The sequence below is a fragment of the Xenopus tropicalis genome, chromosome 5, assembly GCF_000004195.4.
Source record: "Xenopus tropicalis strain Nigerian chromosome 5, UCB_Xtro_10.0, whole genome shotgun sequence".
Taxonomy (NCBI): Eukaryota; Metazoa; Chordata; class Amphibia; order Anura; family Pipidae; genus Xenopus; species Xenopus tropicalis.
The window spans coordinates 77,612,772-77,626,120 of record NC_030681.2 but is presented as its reverse complement, the minus strand read 5'-3'; the positions used below and the strand labels follow the sequence as shown (position 1 = coordinate 77,626,120).

General features: G+C 37.4%; 1 protein-coding gene across 2 annotated transcripts in view; it reads left to right on the top strand.

The window, feature by feature from the left end:
- Window positions 1-12,436, top strand: part of fig4 (FIG4 phosphoinositide 5-phosphatase) — a 120,375-nt gene extending 107,939 nt beyond the window's left edge. For both annotated transcript variants that reach the window (XM_031901894.1, XM_031901893.1), the window contains exon 24: window positions 11,563-12,436. In XM_031901894.1, the coding sequence (XP_031757754.1) occupies window positions 11,563-11,740 (178 nt within the window). In that variant the 3' untranslated portion in view covers window positions 11,741-12,436. The remainder of the gene's footprint in view (window positions 1-11,562) is intronic.
- The last annotated feature ends 913 nt before the right edge of the window (window positions 12,437-13,349 follow it).

The window sequence follows — 13,349 nt, the reverse complement described above, 5'->3', positions numbered from 1 at the left end:
TAATATTTCACTTGTATCTCTCCTTTTGTTTTTGCATTTTATTACTTATCTATGCAAGCCACCTCCCTCTTTGAGATTATAGTGACCCCCCCCACCACCACCACTATGACTATATGCCATGATTCACTATCTAGGGTGCAGCTGTGAGACCTTCTGAATAGCAGCAACCATCTCACTTTCCTTCCACAAAACACACAACCCACCCCCTCTAAACTGACCCAAATAAACCTTTTGTCTTTCTCTCTAGGAATCTACTGTCACTGCTTATTTCTTATTGATCCCTGTTTCACTGCCTTACCTTCTTCTCTCTTTACCTTTTTTTTTATATTATTTATTTTTATTTTTCAGTGGACATAACTCACAGTCTAAACTTGTTTTACTCTTACAACATCCTATTGCTTAGCCTCTATTTAAGAAAATCACTTAAAAAAAATCCACCCATAAGTGGAACATTGGCTGGTAGCCAGAGGCTTATTTTCTTACACCGCAACCAACCTACCAAAGTCCAGTTATATAACTGATCATATAATCGAGACAGATGTAAGTTTTGTATTTGTAAACAGATCAAAAAAGGCATCTACAGATTACAGGCAACTTGTCATTGTTAACTTTAATTTTGACCTATGTGTCATCCATATGACTTGGAGCTGTCCCCTTGAAGAGGTTCGCGGCTTTCTTTTCCACTTTTTCTATGTAAAGGTTTGCTACAATGGGAAACACGTGTGAACCCATGACACAGCCATGTTTTTGTTTATAAAAAAAATTTCTTATGCTTGAAGTAAGTGGTACTAAGACATAGATCTGGTAAAACTTGTTTTGAGTTCAGCTTTATTCTGCTGCAAAGGGTGGTGTCTTGTTTTAGACATTTTTCTCATTGTTTCAATTGCCTCTGTCATGGGTATTCATGTGAAAAGTGATGTCACATTATAGGACACCATTGTCTTATTGCTCTCCAGTTTTACCTCATGCACTTAGTGCATGTGGAGCCTTAAAGGAACGCAAAGTGCGCAAAGTATTCAGAATGTATTGATTCTACTGCTTTTTTACAACACACTGCTGTTTCTTTATCATATATGTTATATAACCTTGCAGTAGTGTATCTAACCTGTTGCTTCGCCTGTGTAACTGTTTACTTAAAGGTATGTTTGAACGAAGCAATGGCTTTGTAAGTTTATTACATAATACTTTAATCCTTCAATAAGCATTTGCTGTGTTTGTATCAAATGCATATTTGTGTATAGGCTATTGCGTCAGTAAAAATATTCATACGTAAGACAAATTAGATTGATACACCAACAAACCCAACAGTGTGACCTTGCACTACCATATAATCATCTGCCTTTACACCCCATGTCCCAGCTGCTGTACTTACACAATGAAAGAAGGCATGTGTAATATTTGTTGTGCAAGGTGTTTGTATGTCTACCTCCTAGGGGCTGATATTCTTATTACACCATGTTCCTTTTCTCGGTGGGTCTTGGAATAAGCAGGGGTATAGTTATGATTAATTTATACATTGAAAATAAATCTAGAGGATACCAGTATTTTTCTAAATAAAAATAAAAGATTTTAGGGATCTGGCTGGTGGGTCTTGATGTCAGGTTCTCTGGTGGACTGACACTGGTTTCTTGCTTCTTACCACTAGTGATGAGTGAAATTTTTTGCCAGGCGTGGATTAGCACTGAATTTCCACGGTTCACCATTGGCAGATCTTTTTGCAAAATTGGCGCAAAAATTCACCACGGGAAAAATTCAGTTTGTGGCAAAAAAGTTGCACGCGTAAAAAAAAAAATCTATGTGTCAAAAAAAATTGTTGCATGTGTTGAAAAAATGATGCACAACAATTTTTTTTGACTCACACCACTTTCTGTTTTTCACTAAATGGACAGATTCGCTCATCACTACTTACCACTTAAAATACACGGTATATTGCTGAAGGCTGTCCTTTTCTATTCATGTTGGACTCGCACCAGTCTTGCCTGGATACATTCACATGCTTTTCATTTCAGTGGTGTGGTGTTGTGTGTTTCTATTTTACCAAAATCATCATACATACAAGCAGTAGTTGCTCGTCTCTCACACAGTTTTAGTAGTTAAAAAAGAAATATGTTCACTCTGTTTTAATCAAATACATTGTGCTGAAAAGTTTAAATGAGATAGTAAATTATAAATGTGATTGCTATTGAACTCAAATTAGCAAGAGGAAAAGTGAACTCAAAGGAAGTAAAACAAATCAATTCTATTTTGTGACCTGAAATTAATAAAGAAAACCTATATAGTCATTTCAATACATTTTAATTCAGTAATAGAAATTGCATCTGCTCCTTCATATTTTAATGGTGTTTTATGCAGACTCCCAAGTGCTTAAGGCATGCAGGAGTTCAGTAGGGACAGCTGGAGTCTCCTTTCTTTCCTGTGCGAATTTGTACAATAATTGCAGCCAGCGCTTCATGCTCTGAAATTATTCCCCTAAGAGTAAAATATCCTGTTTGCATTATTTTTTTATATTCATTTCCATCTCTGACTTATTATTAATATAGATTAATACAGGTATGGGACCCATTATCCAGAATGCTCGGGACCAAGGGTATTCCGGATAAGGGGTCTTTCCGTAATTTGGATCTCTGTACCTTAAGTCTACTAAAAAATCAATAAAACATTAATTAAACCCAATAGGATTGTTTTGCATCCAATAAGGATTAATTATATCTTAGTTGGGATCAATTAAAAGGTTCTGTTTTATTTCTACAGAAAAAAAGGAAATCAGTTTTAAAATTTTGAATTATTTGATTAAAATGGAGTCTATGGGAAACGGGCATCCCGTAATTCGGAGCTTTCTGGATAACGGGTTTCCGGATAAGGGGTCCGATACCTGTACTAGATACTACACCTCCCTTTATTGCTGTCAACCAATTTTGTGCTTTTTTTGTATATTGTACATGGGAATTGATTTTTTGTGAACATTTTGTGCTCTTTTAAGGGGGCATGTCCTAGGAAAGCTATATATTATTTTAAATGTATAACATAGGATTTAAAAGAAATTACTTTTCATAATAGGAAGAAATCTTAAACATATATATAATATGTGTGTGTGTGTGTGTGTGTGTGTATATATATATCTATTTATTTACTTATTTATTTCTAAGCCCCATATCTTGAATCTTGTATAGATCAAAAACCAAACACTCCCCTGGAATAAGAAGAATGTAGACTGCAAGGCCAAAAAGACCCCTTTGTTGACTCTGAACTGAAAAATCCTTTCTAAAGCTATGGTTTTTGCAAAATTCCTAAAGGGCACCTGTCAACCAGAAATTGTTTCCCCCACCAGAGGTGCGGACTATTACAACCCACACTTTGTTTGGGGAAAACAATTGTTTGTGCACACTGCAAGGGAGCTTTCGGTGTAGGCACCCATGTTGGGGCACATACATGCGCATGCCAAAACTCACTGGGATGTAAGCTTGTGAGGTAGATGCACTGCGCCTACATTGGACACATGTGCATAATGAGCAAGCGGGGAGCCTCACTCATTATACTCGTGTGCTATACAACATTGCCACTCGCACCAGTAGGGAGCTCCATTGGCCCGTAGCTCTGGTAGGGTAAACAGGGTAACAGGTGCACATTAAAATTGACTAAAAACAATGTATTGTGGGAGGGTCGGACATTATACTAGGTCCCAGGATAGGTAATATTCAAAGATAATCCTCTGATTATCAGACAGGCAAGACACAGGAACACCACAAGATGCTGGTGGTGCATCACATGGAGAAAATGACTGGAAGGCAGCTAAAAGTGCAAAGATGGGAGCAGGCACAAGGCCACCACATATCTACTGTTGTGCAGCACATAGATCAACTTCTCTGCTTTTTGAGAGAATGAATAATAGGTACTGGACTGGCTTTAAATGCTGCTTTAGTGCCCCCTCCATGTGTGTGCACGCAAGTAAAGAAGAAATCACAAACTAGGGGTAGGCAGAAGAGTAACTTGCCCCCAGTGTTGCAGCATTGTGCCCTTGGCACTGGACTTTTTTCACCAAAATATGCCAGTTAAAGAAAACAAATGTTGCTGTCACATACAGTTGCTGTGCATCATAGGCAAATCTGGAGCTTGAGTTTCAAAAGTGGGGGGTGGGGGGTGGGGGGGTGCAGGAAAGTAAGTTGCCCCAAGTGTTGCAGCATTGTGCCCTTGGCACTGGACTTTTTTCACCAAAATAAGCCAGTTAAAGAAAACAAATGTTGCTGTCACATACAGTTGCTGTGCATCATAGGCAAATCTGGAGCTTGAGTTTCAAAAGTGGGGGGTGGGGGGGTGCAGGAAAGTAAGTTGCCCCAAGTGTTGCAGCATTGTGCCCTTGGCACTGGACTTTTTTCACCAAAATAAGCCAGTTAAAGAAAACAAATGTTGCTGTCACATACAGTTGCTGTGCATCATAGGCAAATCTGGAGCTTGAGTTTCAAAGGTGGGGGGGGGGGGGCAGAAGAGTAACTTGCCCACAGTGTTGCAGCATTGTGCCCTTGGCACTGGACATTTTTCACCAACATAAGCCAGTTAAAGAAAACAAATGTTGCTGTCACATACAGTTGATGTGCATCATAGGCAAATCTGGAGCTTGAGTTTCAAAAGTGGGGGTGGGGGGGTGCAGGAAAGTAAGTTGCCCCAAGTGTTGCAGCATTGTGCCCTTGGCACTGGACTTTTTTCACCAAAATAAGCCAGTTAAAGAAAACAAATGTTGCTGTCACATACAGTTGCTGTGCATCATAGGCAAATCTGGAGCTTGAGTTTCAAAAGTGGGGGGTGGGGGGGTGCAGGAAAGTAAGTTGCCCCAAGTGTTGCAGCATTGTGCCCTTGGCACTGGACTTTTTTCACCAAAATAAGCCAGTTAAAGAAAACAAATGTTGCTGTCACATACAGTTGCTGTGCATCATAGGCAAATCTGGAGCTTGAGTTTCAAAGGTGGGGGGGGGGGGGCAGAAGAGTAACTTGCCCACAGTGTTGCAGCATTGTGCCCTTGGCACTGGACATTTTTCACCAACATAAGCCAGTTAAAGAAAACAAATGTTGCTGTCACATACAGTTGATGTGCATCATAGGCAAATCTGGAGCTTGAGTTTCAAAAGTGGGGGTGGGGGGGTGCAGGAAAGTAAGTTGCCCCAAGTGTTGCAGCATTGTGCCCTTGGCACTGGACTTTTTTCACCAAAATAAGCCAGTTAAAGAAAACAAATGTTGCTGTCACATACAGTTGCTGTGCATCATAGGCAAATCTGGAGCTTGAGTTTCAAAAGTGGGGGGTGGGGGGGTGCAGGAAAGTAAGTTGCCCCAAGTGTTGCAGCATTGTGCCCTTGGCACTGGACTTTTTTCACCAAAATAAGCCAGTTAAAGAAAACAAATGTTGCTGTCACATACAGTTGCTGTGCATCATAGGCAAATCTGGAGCTTGAGTTTCAAAAGTGGGGGGTGGGGGGGTGCAGGAAAGTAAGTTGCCCCAAGTGTTGCAGCATTGTGCCCTTGGCACTGGACTTTTTTCACCAAAATAAGCCAGTTAAAGAAAACAAATGTTGCTGTCACATACAGTTGCTGTGCATCATAGGCAAATCTGGAGCTTGAGTTTCAAAGGTGGGGGGGGGGGGGGGGGCAGAAGAGTAACTTGCCCACAGTGTTGCAGCATTGTGCCCTTGGCACTGGACATTTTTCACCAACATAAGCCAGTTAAAGAAAACAAATGTTGCTGTCACATACAGTTGATGTGCATCATAGGCAAATCTGGAGTTTGAGTTTCAAAAGTGACTGATTTCTCAATTTCTAAATTATGGTACTTCTGTATCCATCTTGCATAAACTTTGTGCCCTAAGGGTTTATACACTTACATTGTGCGCCAGTATTTGTTAAATCACTTTTTTGTACACTTACCACTGCACTATACATTCACAGATAGAATTCAGGCTGTTTTGCTTAGGACTAAGGAGACTTTAAGAGGGAGACAGTTACTAAGCATCCTTGTTGTGCCAATTAATATTAAGGTTTATATCTGGGGAGAGGAGGGGGTTACATTTTATTATTCTCTCTCCATAAAGTTTTATTATTTGTTTTCAGTTGTACAGAATATGTTCAGTAATGTGACGATTAGCCAGGATTTGCTTAGCATAATTAGGTATGACTCAGATTTTCTGCTATTCTGATCCATCCATAAGAAGACATTGGATTTTAAAATGCATATATATAGTATGTGTATTTTATGATGTACTGATTTGTTGCATATTCTGTTGACTTACTTCAATTACTACTAGTGATACTACTAGTGATAATATGTATGTTTGCAGGTTAAACCAGTTGTTGAAGTTTTTTCATTTACTATTTACTTTTTTTTTTCTTTTTGGCACTAAATTCGTAGGCTTAATTTCTTTGTTAATTCCTTCATGAATATTTTGTGCACCATATGCAAGTAGTTGTTTTGTTGAAACATCTGGGTTAAATGTCTGTTTTTTTCCCTGAGATTTTTTAAAAGTAGCAGAGCAGGCTTACATTAAACAAATAAGCAATCACTGCTAGACAGTAATAGCCAAACTGCTGAGAGGTGGTTCAGAGTAATATCAAGCCTGCAGTCTTGCAAGAATATGGTTGAAGTTAATACATTTTGTCTGCTGTCGTGCTCCCAGTAAGAAAGAATCTTGTAAACAAGCAAATTTACTACCTAGTGTGCTTGGGCTAGTTTCCTGGAGCTCTGCTTATTTCCTGGAGATTTTCATTTTTGCATGGACCTGCACCACTATGGTAGCACACTCTTTCATCGATTAGCACTTTGTTTATTGTCTAAAAGTAATTACATACACTGCCACACTGCTAGAAAACAGCCCTGCAAGTAAAATGTCTAAAGCAGGGCATACATTTTAAGATTGCTGATTGGATCTTTCCCTAACGTGCCTGCCTAAGGTGGGCGATATGGGCCTGATTTGATTGTTTGGCCTCAGGGCAGTAGTTTTCTAAATACAAACTGCTACTCAAGGAGTAGGCTCTGTACAATGCAAGTTTCTGAGTGAGATTATATTTACTTAATGGAAATAAAGTTGTCAATTGCTGCAAACTATGAGTGACTTAATAAGCAAATGCAATAGGATCCACTAGCAACATGTTGTTATTGCCCACAATTGTATGAGGTTGTTGCAGGTACCTATGTCTTCTTTGCTCTGTATGGAATGCAAGGCCCCTCACAGTGATCACACCTGCAGAAAATAAAGGCCATACACACAAACTCTTACCAGAATTGCTAGACAATTATATATTTGATTGGGTCACCTAATCATAGACAGCTTTTTGCAGGATCGCTATTTTTATCATATCATAACATATGGGCTTATTAGTCTAGCTTTCATTATTCTATATACAAAATATATTTAAAAATAAATATGAAAAAGTTCTCCAGATACCACTCTAACCATTATAACACTTAGCCAATGTATATACAGGCATAGGCATCTCCTATAAACTTTAGCATATTAACATTATTAGCAAATAATTATAATGTTTTATAAATAATTACCTTTTTCTCTGTAATAATAAAACAGTGCCTTGTACTTGATCCCAACTAAAATATAATTAACAATAGGCAAAACAATCCTATTTGGTTTATTCATGTTTAAGTTATTTTTAGTAGCCTTAAGATGTGAAGATCCAAATTCCAGAAAGACCCATTATCCGGAAAACTCCAGGTCCCAAGCATTCTGGATAACAGGTCCCATACCTGGGTATTTCAAGATTATTTAAGGTTTTAAGTGTATTCTTAATATTATATTTCTTTAATACAGTGACATGTTTATATTTCTTCTTGGCAGTTTCATTGCCAAGCAATGTCATTGCAGCATGTATATAATACCTTCTTTTACATGCTTTTAATAATATTGGTAATTATAGAACGTGAACACTCTCTGATTTGTATTAGAGCAGAAAGCCATTGAAAAGGCTTAATATATTTTTTCCTGAGCATCCTAATCATTTTCTGTTATTTTAACATTCTTTGAATTTAGCTGGAAATAGCTATGTTCTTGGTAACATTTGTGAGGCAAAAATGTACAGGGAATCTATCATAATTGGTCCTTATGACAGGAGGATGACTCACTGGTTCCTTTCATGGCCTGGACTAAGAAATAACCAGCATTAGTGTTTTGTATGAGGGACCTTTCTGAAAAATGTTTTTGCAATTAAAAGTTTAAATTAACCAACAAAAGAGCTCTAGGCCTTACAGGACAAGCAAAACTAGGAAAAATAAGCTAGACAGCCAACATACGTATTTACCAGTTTATCCCTGTGTTCAGTGAAAAATAAATGTTAAGGGACTTATCAAAACTGTATAAAAGTGACCATACGTAAATTTAAATAATTGAATTTGATAATGTCTACTTCTCCCTGTGGCTTCATCTTAAAGGGATGGTTCATCTTTAAAGGAACAGTTCCGTGTAAAAATTAAACTGGGTAAAATAGACAATGCAAAATAGAAAATGTTTTCCTTATGGTTAATTAGGTAAAAATGTTATCTATAAAGGCTGGAGTGAGCAGATGTCTAATATAATAGCTCCATAAGCTGTTAGCAGTCAGTAACCAATCAGTGACTTGAGGGGGAGCCATATGGGACATAACTGGTCAGTTAGTTTCCATTTGAATCTGACCCAGTGCTCACAAACTAACTGAACAGTTATGTCCCATGTGGCTCCCCTAATGTCACTGGCTAACTAAAATGTTAGAGAGCTGAAAGCAGAAAGTATTGTTTTGGCTATTATGTTAAACACCTTCTCACTACAGCCTTTATAGATTATATTAGAAATATTTTTTATTTTGCATAGTGCATAAAATGTAGTACCCTTTAAATGCATATCTTTTTATTATGCTTATTATGCTTTTTGTAGTAGGTGATTGTGTTCATTTGTTTATAAACTGTATATAATTACAGTGAAGAGTGGGTGTGAAATGAAATAACATTACTTAATGATGTTTATTTTTATAAGCACAAACATTCAGTACTATTCTGGTGCCTTTTTTCTGCTTCCTTAAAGGCCCCAGATGAATGATGGCACTGTCCTTTTTTTACACATGACCCTAAGCATAGTAGAAGGTTTACTTATAGTGACCTTTATGCCATCCTGTTGCCTACGACCTTTATATTATTGCAGAAATCCCCTATTTATTGTACAGCACTGCTGAATACACTGGCATATATGTGTTTACAATAATAATAAAAAATTACTTTGCAATTGTTTCAAGTTTCACATACTTCACATCAGTGCCAGGCCAAGCTGACTGGGCGCTCTAGGCAACCTGGTCAGCTTGGACTGCCCCCCTGCGTGTACACGCGCAAACAACCGCACAATGCACGCACACAGGGCGGCGGGGTTGCTGGGGGGGGGGTACTACAGTGAGGGGGAAAGGGCCCGGAACTAAGTGTAGGTGAAAGAAGAGGCACCTGCCTGGGGTCCCCCCACCCATTTGCCTGGGGTAGCTGCTTCTTCTGCCTACCCCTAGTTCCGGCCCTGCTTCACATAGCTACATTCTGGAAATAAAAAGAAGCCTAAAGTCATTCTAACCTGAAGGCTTGCAAAAAAAATATTGACTTATTTTTATAGCGTAAGAGCTGTTAAGCATAGCCTTGAACATGCACTGCTCATTTTGTAATGAATAAATTATTACATTCAGTTATAAATACATGTTTGTGATTGTGTAAGTGTATAAGACCAAAATCAGTTGTTTATTTTTGGACTTTCTGTTCATTATCAAATGTTTGTTATCTATCTATCTATCAGATTGATTGTTTGTTATCTGATAAGCAGAAGATAGACAAACAATGCTAGATATATAGATGATAGAAAGATAGATCTATTTATTTGAAAATCTCTGCTTTGAGGTAAACCATTTGGTTTAATTTCAAAATGATATTAACCATTAAAATTCCAGTTTATCTCTTCTTTTGACTTTTTTAATTATGAGGTTCTGTCCTCAGAATACAGTACATGTGTGATACTGTCCTCATAATAATAATGGGTAATATTGAATGAAATGTAAAGTAATATTTCGTAAAAGGTTTATCATTTAGTTTGCTTGTGAAAAGAATGGTACTCATAGGACTGTCTCTATTTCCTTTTGGTTAGTCCTTTTATCACTTTATGGCAAAAACTCCTTGTACAATGCTAGGATTCTGGCCAAACTCTCAAGACACACAATGTAAACAATTACACATTTATCCAAAAATTCTGCATGCACTCTGAGCTGTTGCCTAGACAATTCTGCATGTCATTTAGATATTGGAAATGGTACCATAGTTTGCTGAGGCACTGTACCCTTAAAGTACATAATTTTATGAAACTTGGACTTCTAAATTACAAAACAAGATTATTATAAAATCTGGAGTATCCTCAACTTTTGTTGGGGGTCAGTCATTTTTAATAAATTGGGGTTATTTGATATATATATAGAAATGTGAGTAGGAGCCCCTAGGTGAATTGTCTGCAACCCAAAACCTTTTTAAAAGATGTAGCATGTTCTATTGGTTGTATTAAACTGACAAACCTCCATGTAATAATCTGCAAATTTAGGCTGAATGAGAGAGCAGGTTGAAATATGGACCTTTGGCTCTCTTAAATTACATCTTCTTTCCACTAAACCAGCAGGCTTGAAGTTCTTTTATGTATGATTATGTTATTTGTTCATTACTATAATTTTTTTCAAATTATTTGATTGCCACTACTGAGCCACAAAGGTAATCTGCAACAAAAACATTTCCATTTTCAAGTACAAAGTTTGAATAGGATTATGCAATATTCTTTCAGTAACTGTTATTAGGCTCACCAAATGGCAGGGGGATAGGCAAACTTCCTGCTGTTTAAACACAAATTGTATTAAAGATGGTTTCATTATCTTGGGACTGAATGGACTGATTTAGGCTGTGATGTCAGATTATAAAATAAGGTTGTTTATTTGAATTTGTCCCTTATGCATATTTACGTAATATAAATGTATTCATTTTGGCATTCACTTGCACTGCTTTTTAATGCACTCACACTGACCTTTAAAATTGCTCTGTGTCATAAAACTGCCAGCAAAACACTCTACTGACTGATGTCTTCAATAGCAGTGTGAAGGAACTAGCTCTATAAGATCACATCACTGAGTTATATGATTTTTCTTTCCATAGTTGGTTGCTCAATAAGTAATAACAACTACATCCTACATGCAGAATTAAAGTATTATTTCACCTGTCCACTGGTGGAGGAAAAATATGCAAAAACGATTTGGTTCGGTTGATGTTGTTTCTGCCTTTTTAGAATTTCCCTCATAACACTTACTAATAGTTCAGGAGAGCTCTGTACAATGAGGATAGCAAGCTGCATCATACATGGGTAGTTTTATGTACTTTAAACCATATCATTATGTATCGGTCCTTATCTTATCTCTATATAATTACTGGTCCGCCAGTGGTAAATGAGTGATATATGCGCCGTATGGTAGGCAGCACAGCAATACAAACACTTCCAACTGAAGTTATTGTGTTTTAAAATGTTTTTAATTGTCTTCCTATAGGAGCTGTATATCTTCATTCTCTCATGACAATATATATGAAGTTCAACCACCCAAAGTTGACAGGAAGTCAGTAGAAATCTTTACTGCTCATATCCAAGCTGGACACGGTATTATGCAGCCACTCGGGAAAGAGGATATGCTCATGTACAGAGAGTACATCCGAAACCGCTACATGTAAAGCAGGAGCCAGATAACATCAGCAAGAATGAATGTGGATAAGATGAAGAACAAATGCATTCCATGTTGAAATTTTGAAAATCTGAAGTTACCTACCATGACACAAATATTAGCGTACATTGCCAGTATTTTTAATTATACAAAAGACGCACAATGAACTTGCTCCAAGGCTTGGCACTGTCCTTGCTGCCTCCATGTGTCATCAGTAACACACAGTGTGTCTAGCAAGGCCATCATGGCAAGCATTCCATCTTGGTTTAGGAATTAAACATAGTAAGAACTTATTAATCACTTATTAATCACTGCACATATGTACAGTATGGATACGGCTGTAGTCACTGCAGTGCAAAATTTGGAGTTTGCTTATGTGCTCTGATGTGCTGATGTGCTCTCCTGCAATGTTCTGTATATTAGTGATTCTTGTAGATGTTTAGAATTCACATATAGATTGCTGCTCTCTGAGGCGCTTTGCCTATGTATGTGTTGTATAAATGAATTTGCATCTATATCAACGTATTCCAGGGGCCATGTCAGAAATATGCAATAAACACATAATACTAGTGTTGCTAGGCAGCAGCCGTTTTATGAATCAGTGCAGATTCTTTTATTTAATCATATCAGAAAGCGTGCTGGATAGTTGCCATTCATACCAGGGCACATTAAAGACTAAACATAGTAAGAAATAAATATTTAAACTCACTAAAGTTTCCCGTTCTTTTGTTAGTAACAACATTTTGTTTTATTTTTAAGGTTTCTAAATGTAAACTATACTTGATATTTATTATATAGCTTTATTATTATTAAATTTATCCCTTAACTTTCTTACAGTCCAGGGACTATGTTCTTGAAACAGCAGAAAAAAGCAAATAAATCATTAACTTAACATGTATATGGAAGGGTAAGGACATGCATAAAAATAGAGACGTATGACTGAGTATAGCACAGGATTTTATATACTAAATCATTTAATACCAACATTAAAAGATATTGCACATCTTTTTGTAATACAATTACACTTAGAACAACATGCAGTAAAGGGACTACAGTCTTGTTCATATCCATGTCCTCCTGCACAGTTAAAGAATAAGTAAGATTTTTTTTTCTATCAGTAAAATTATTCTAACCAGCCTCCAGAATTACCTACCTTTGTCCCAGCATTCTCTCTGATCTGGTTCCTCAGAAGTTGATCATTTTTCTTTGCTTCCTTGTGCAGAGTGAAGCCCCGCCCCCTCTTCCTGTTCAGTTCTCTCTTCAATTGGATGATGAGAGACCTAAACAGGAAGTGGGGGCGAGGCTTCACTCTGCACAATTAAGCAAAGAAAAATGATTAACTTGTAACTGAGGAACCAGATCAGAGAGAATGCTGGGACAAAGGTAGGTAATTCTGGAGGCTGGTTAGAATAATTTTACTAATAGAAAAAAAAAGGTTTACTTATTCTTTAAACCAGTTTTCCTGAACCCCTAACTTTTGCTGGCACCCAGTGGTGACAATAATGCCATAAACATCTGGGCAGCTAAGATGCTATCTGATATAAGCACCAGTCGATTAATGCTAGCATTGGGGCAAAGGGTTTACTGGATTGCGCCTGTTTGGTGCTCCTATAATAAAT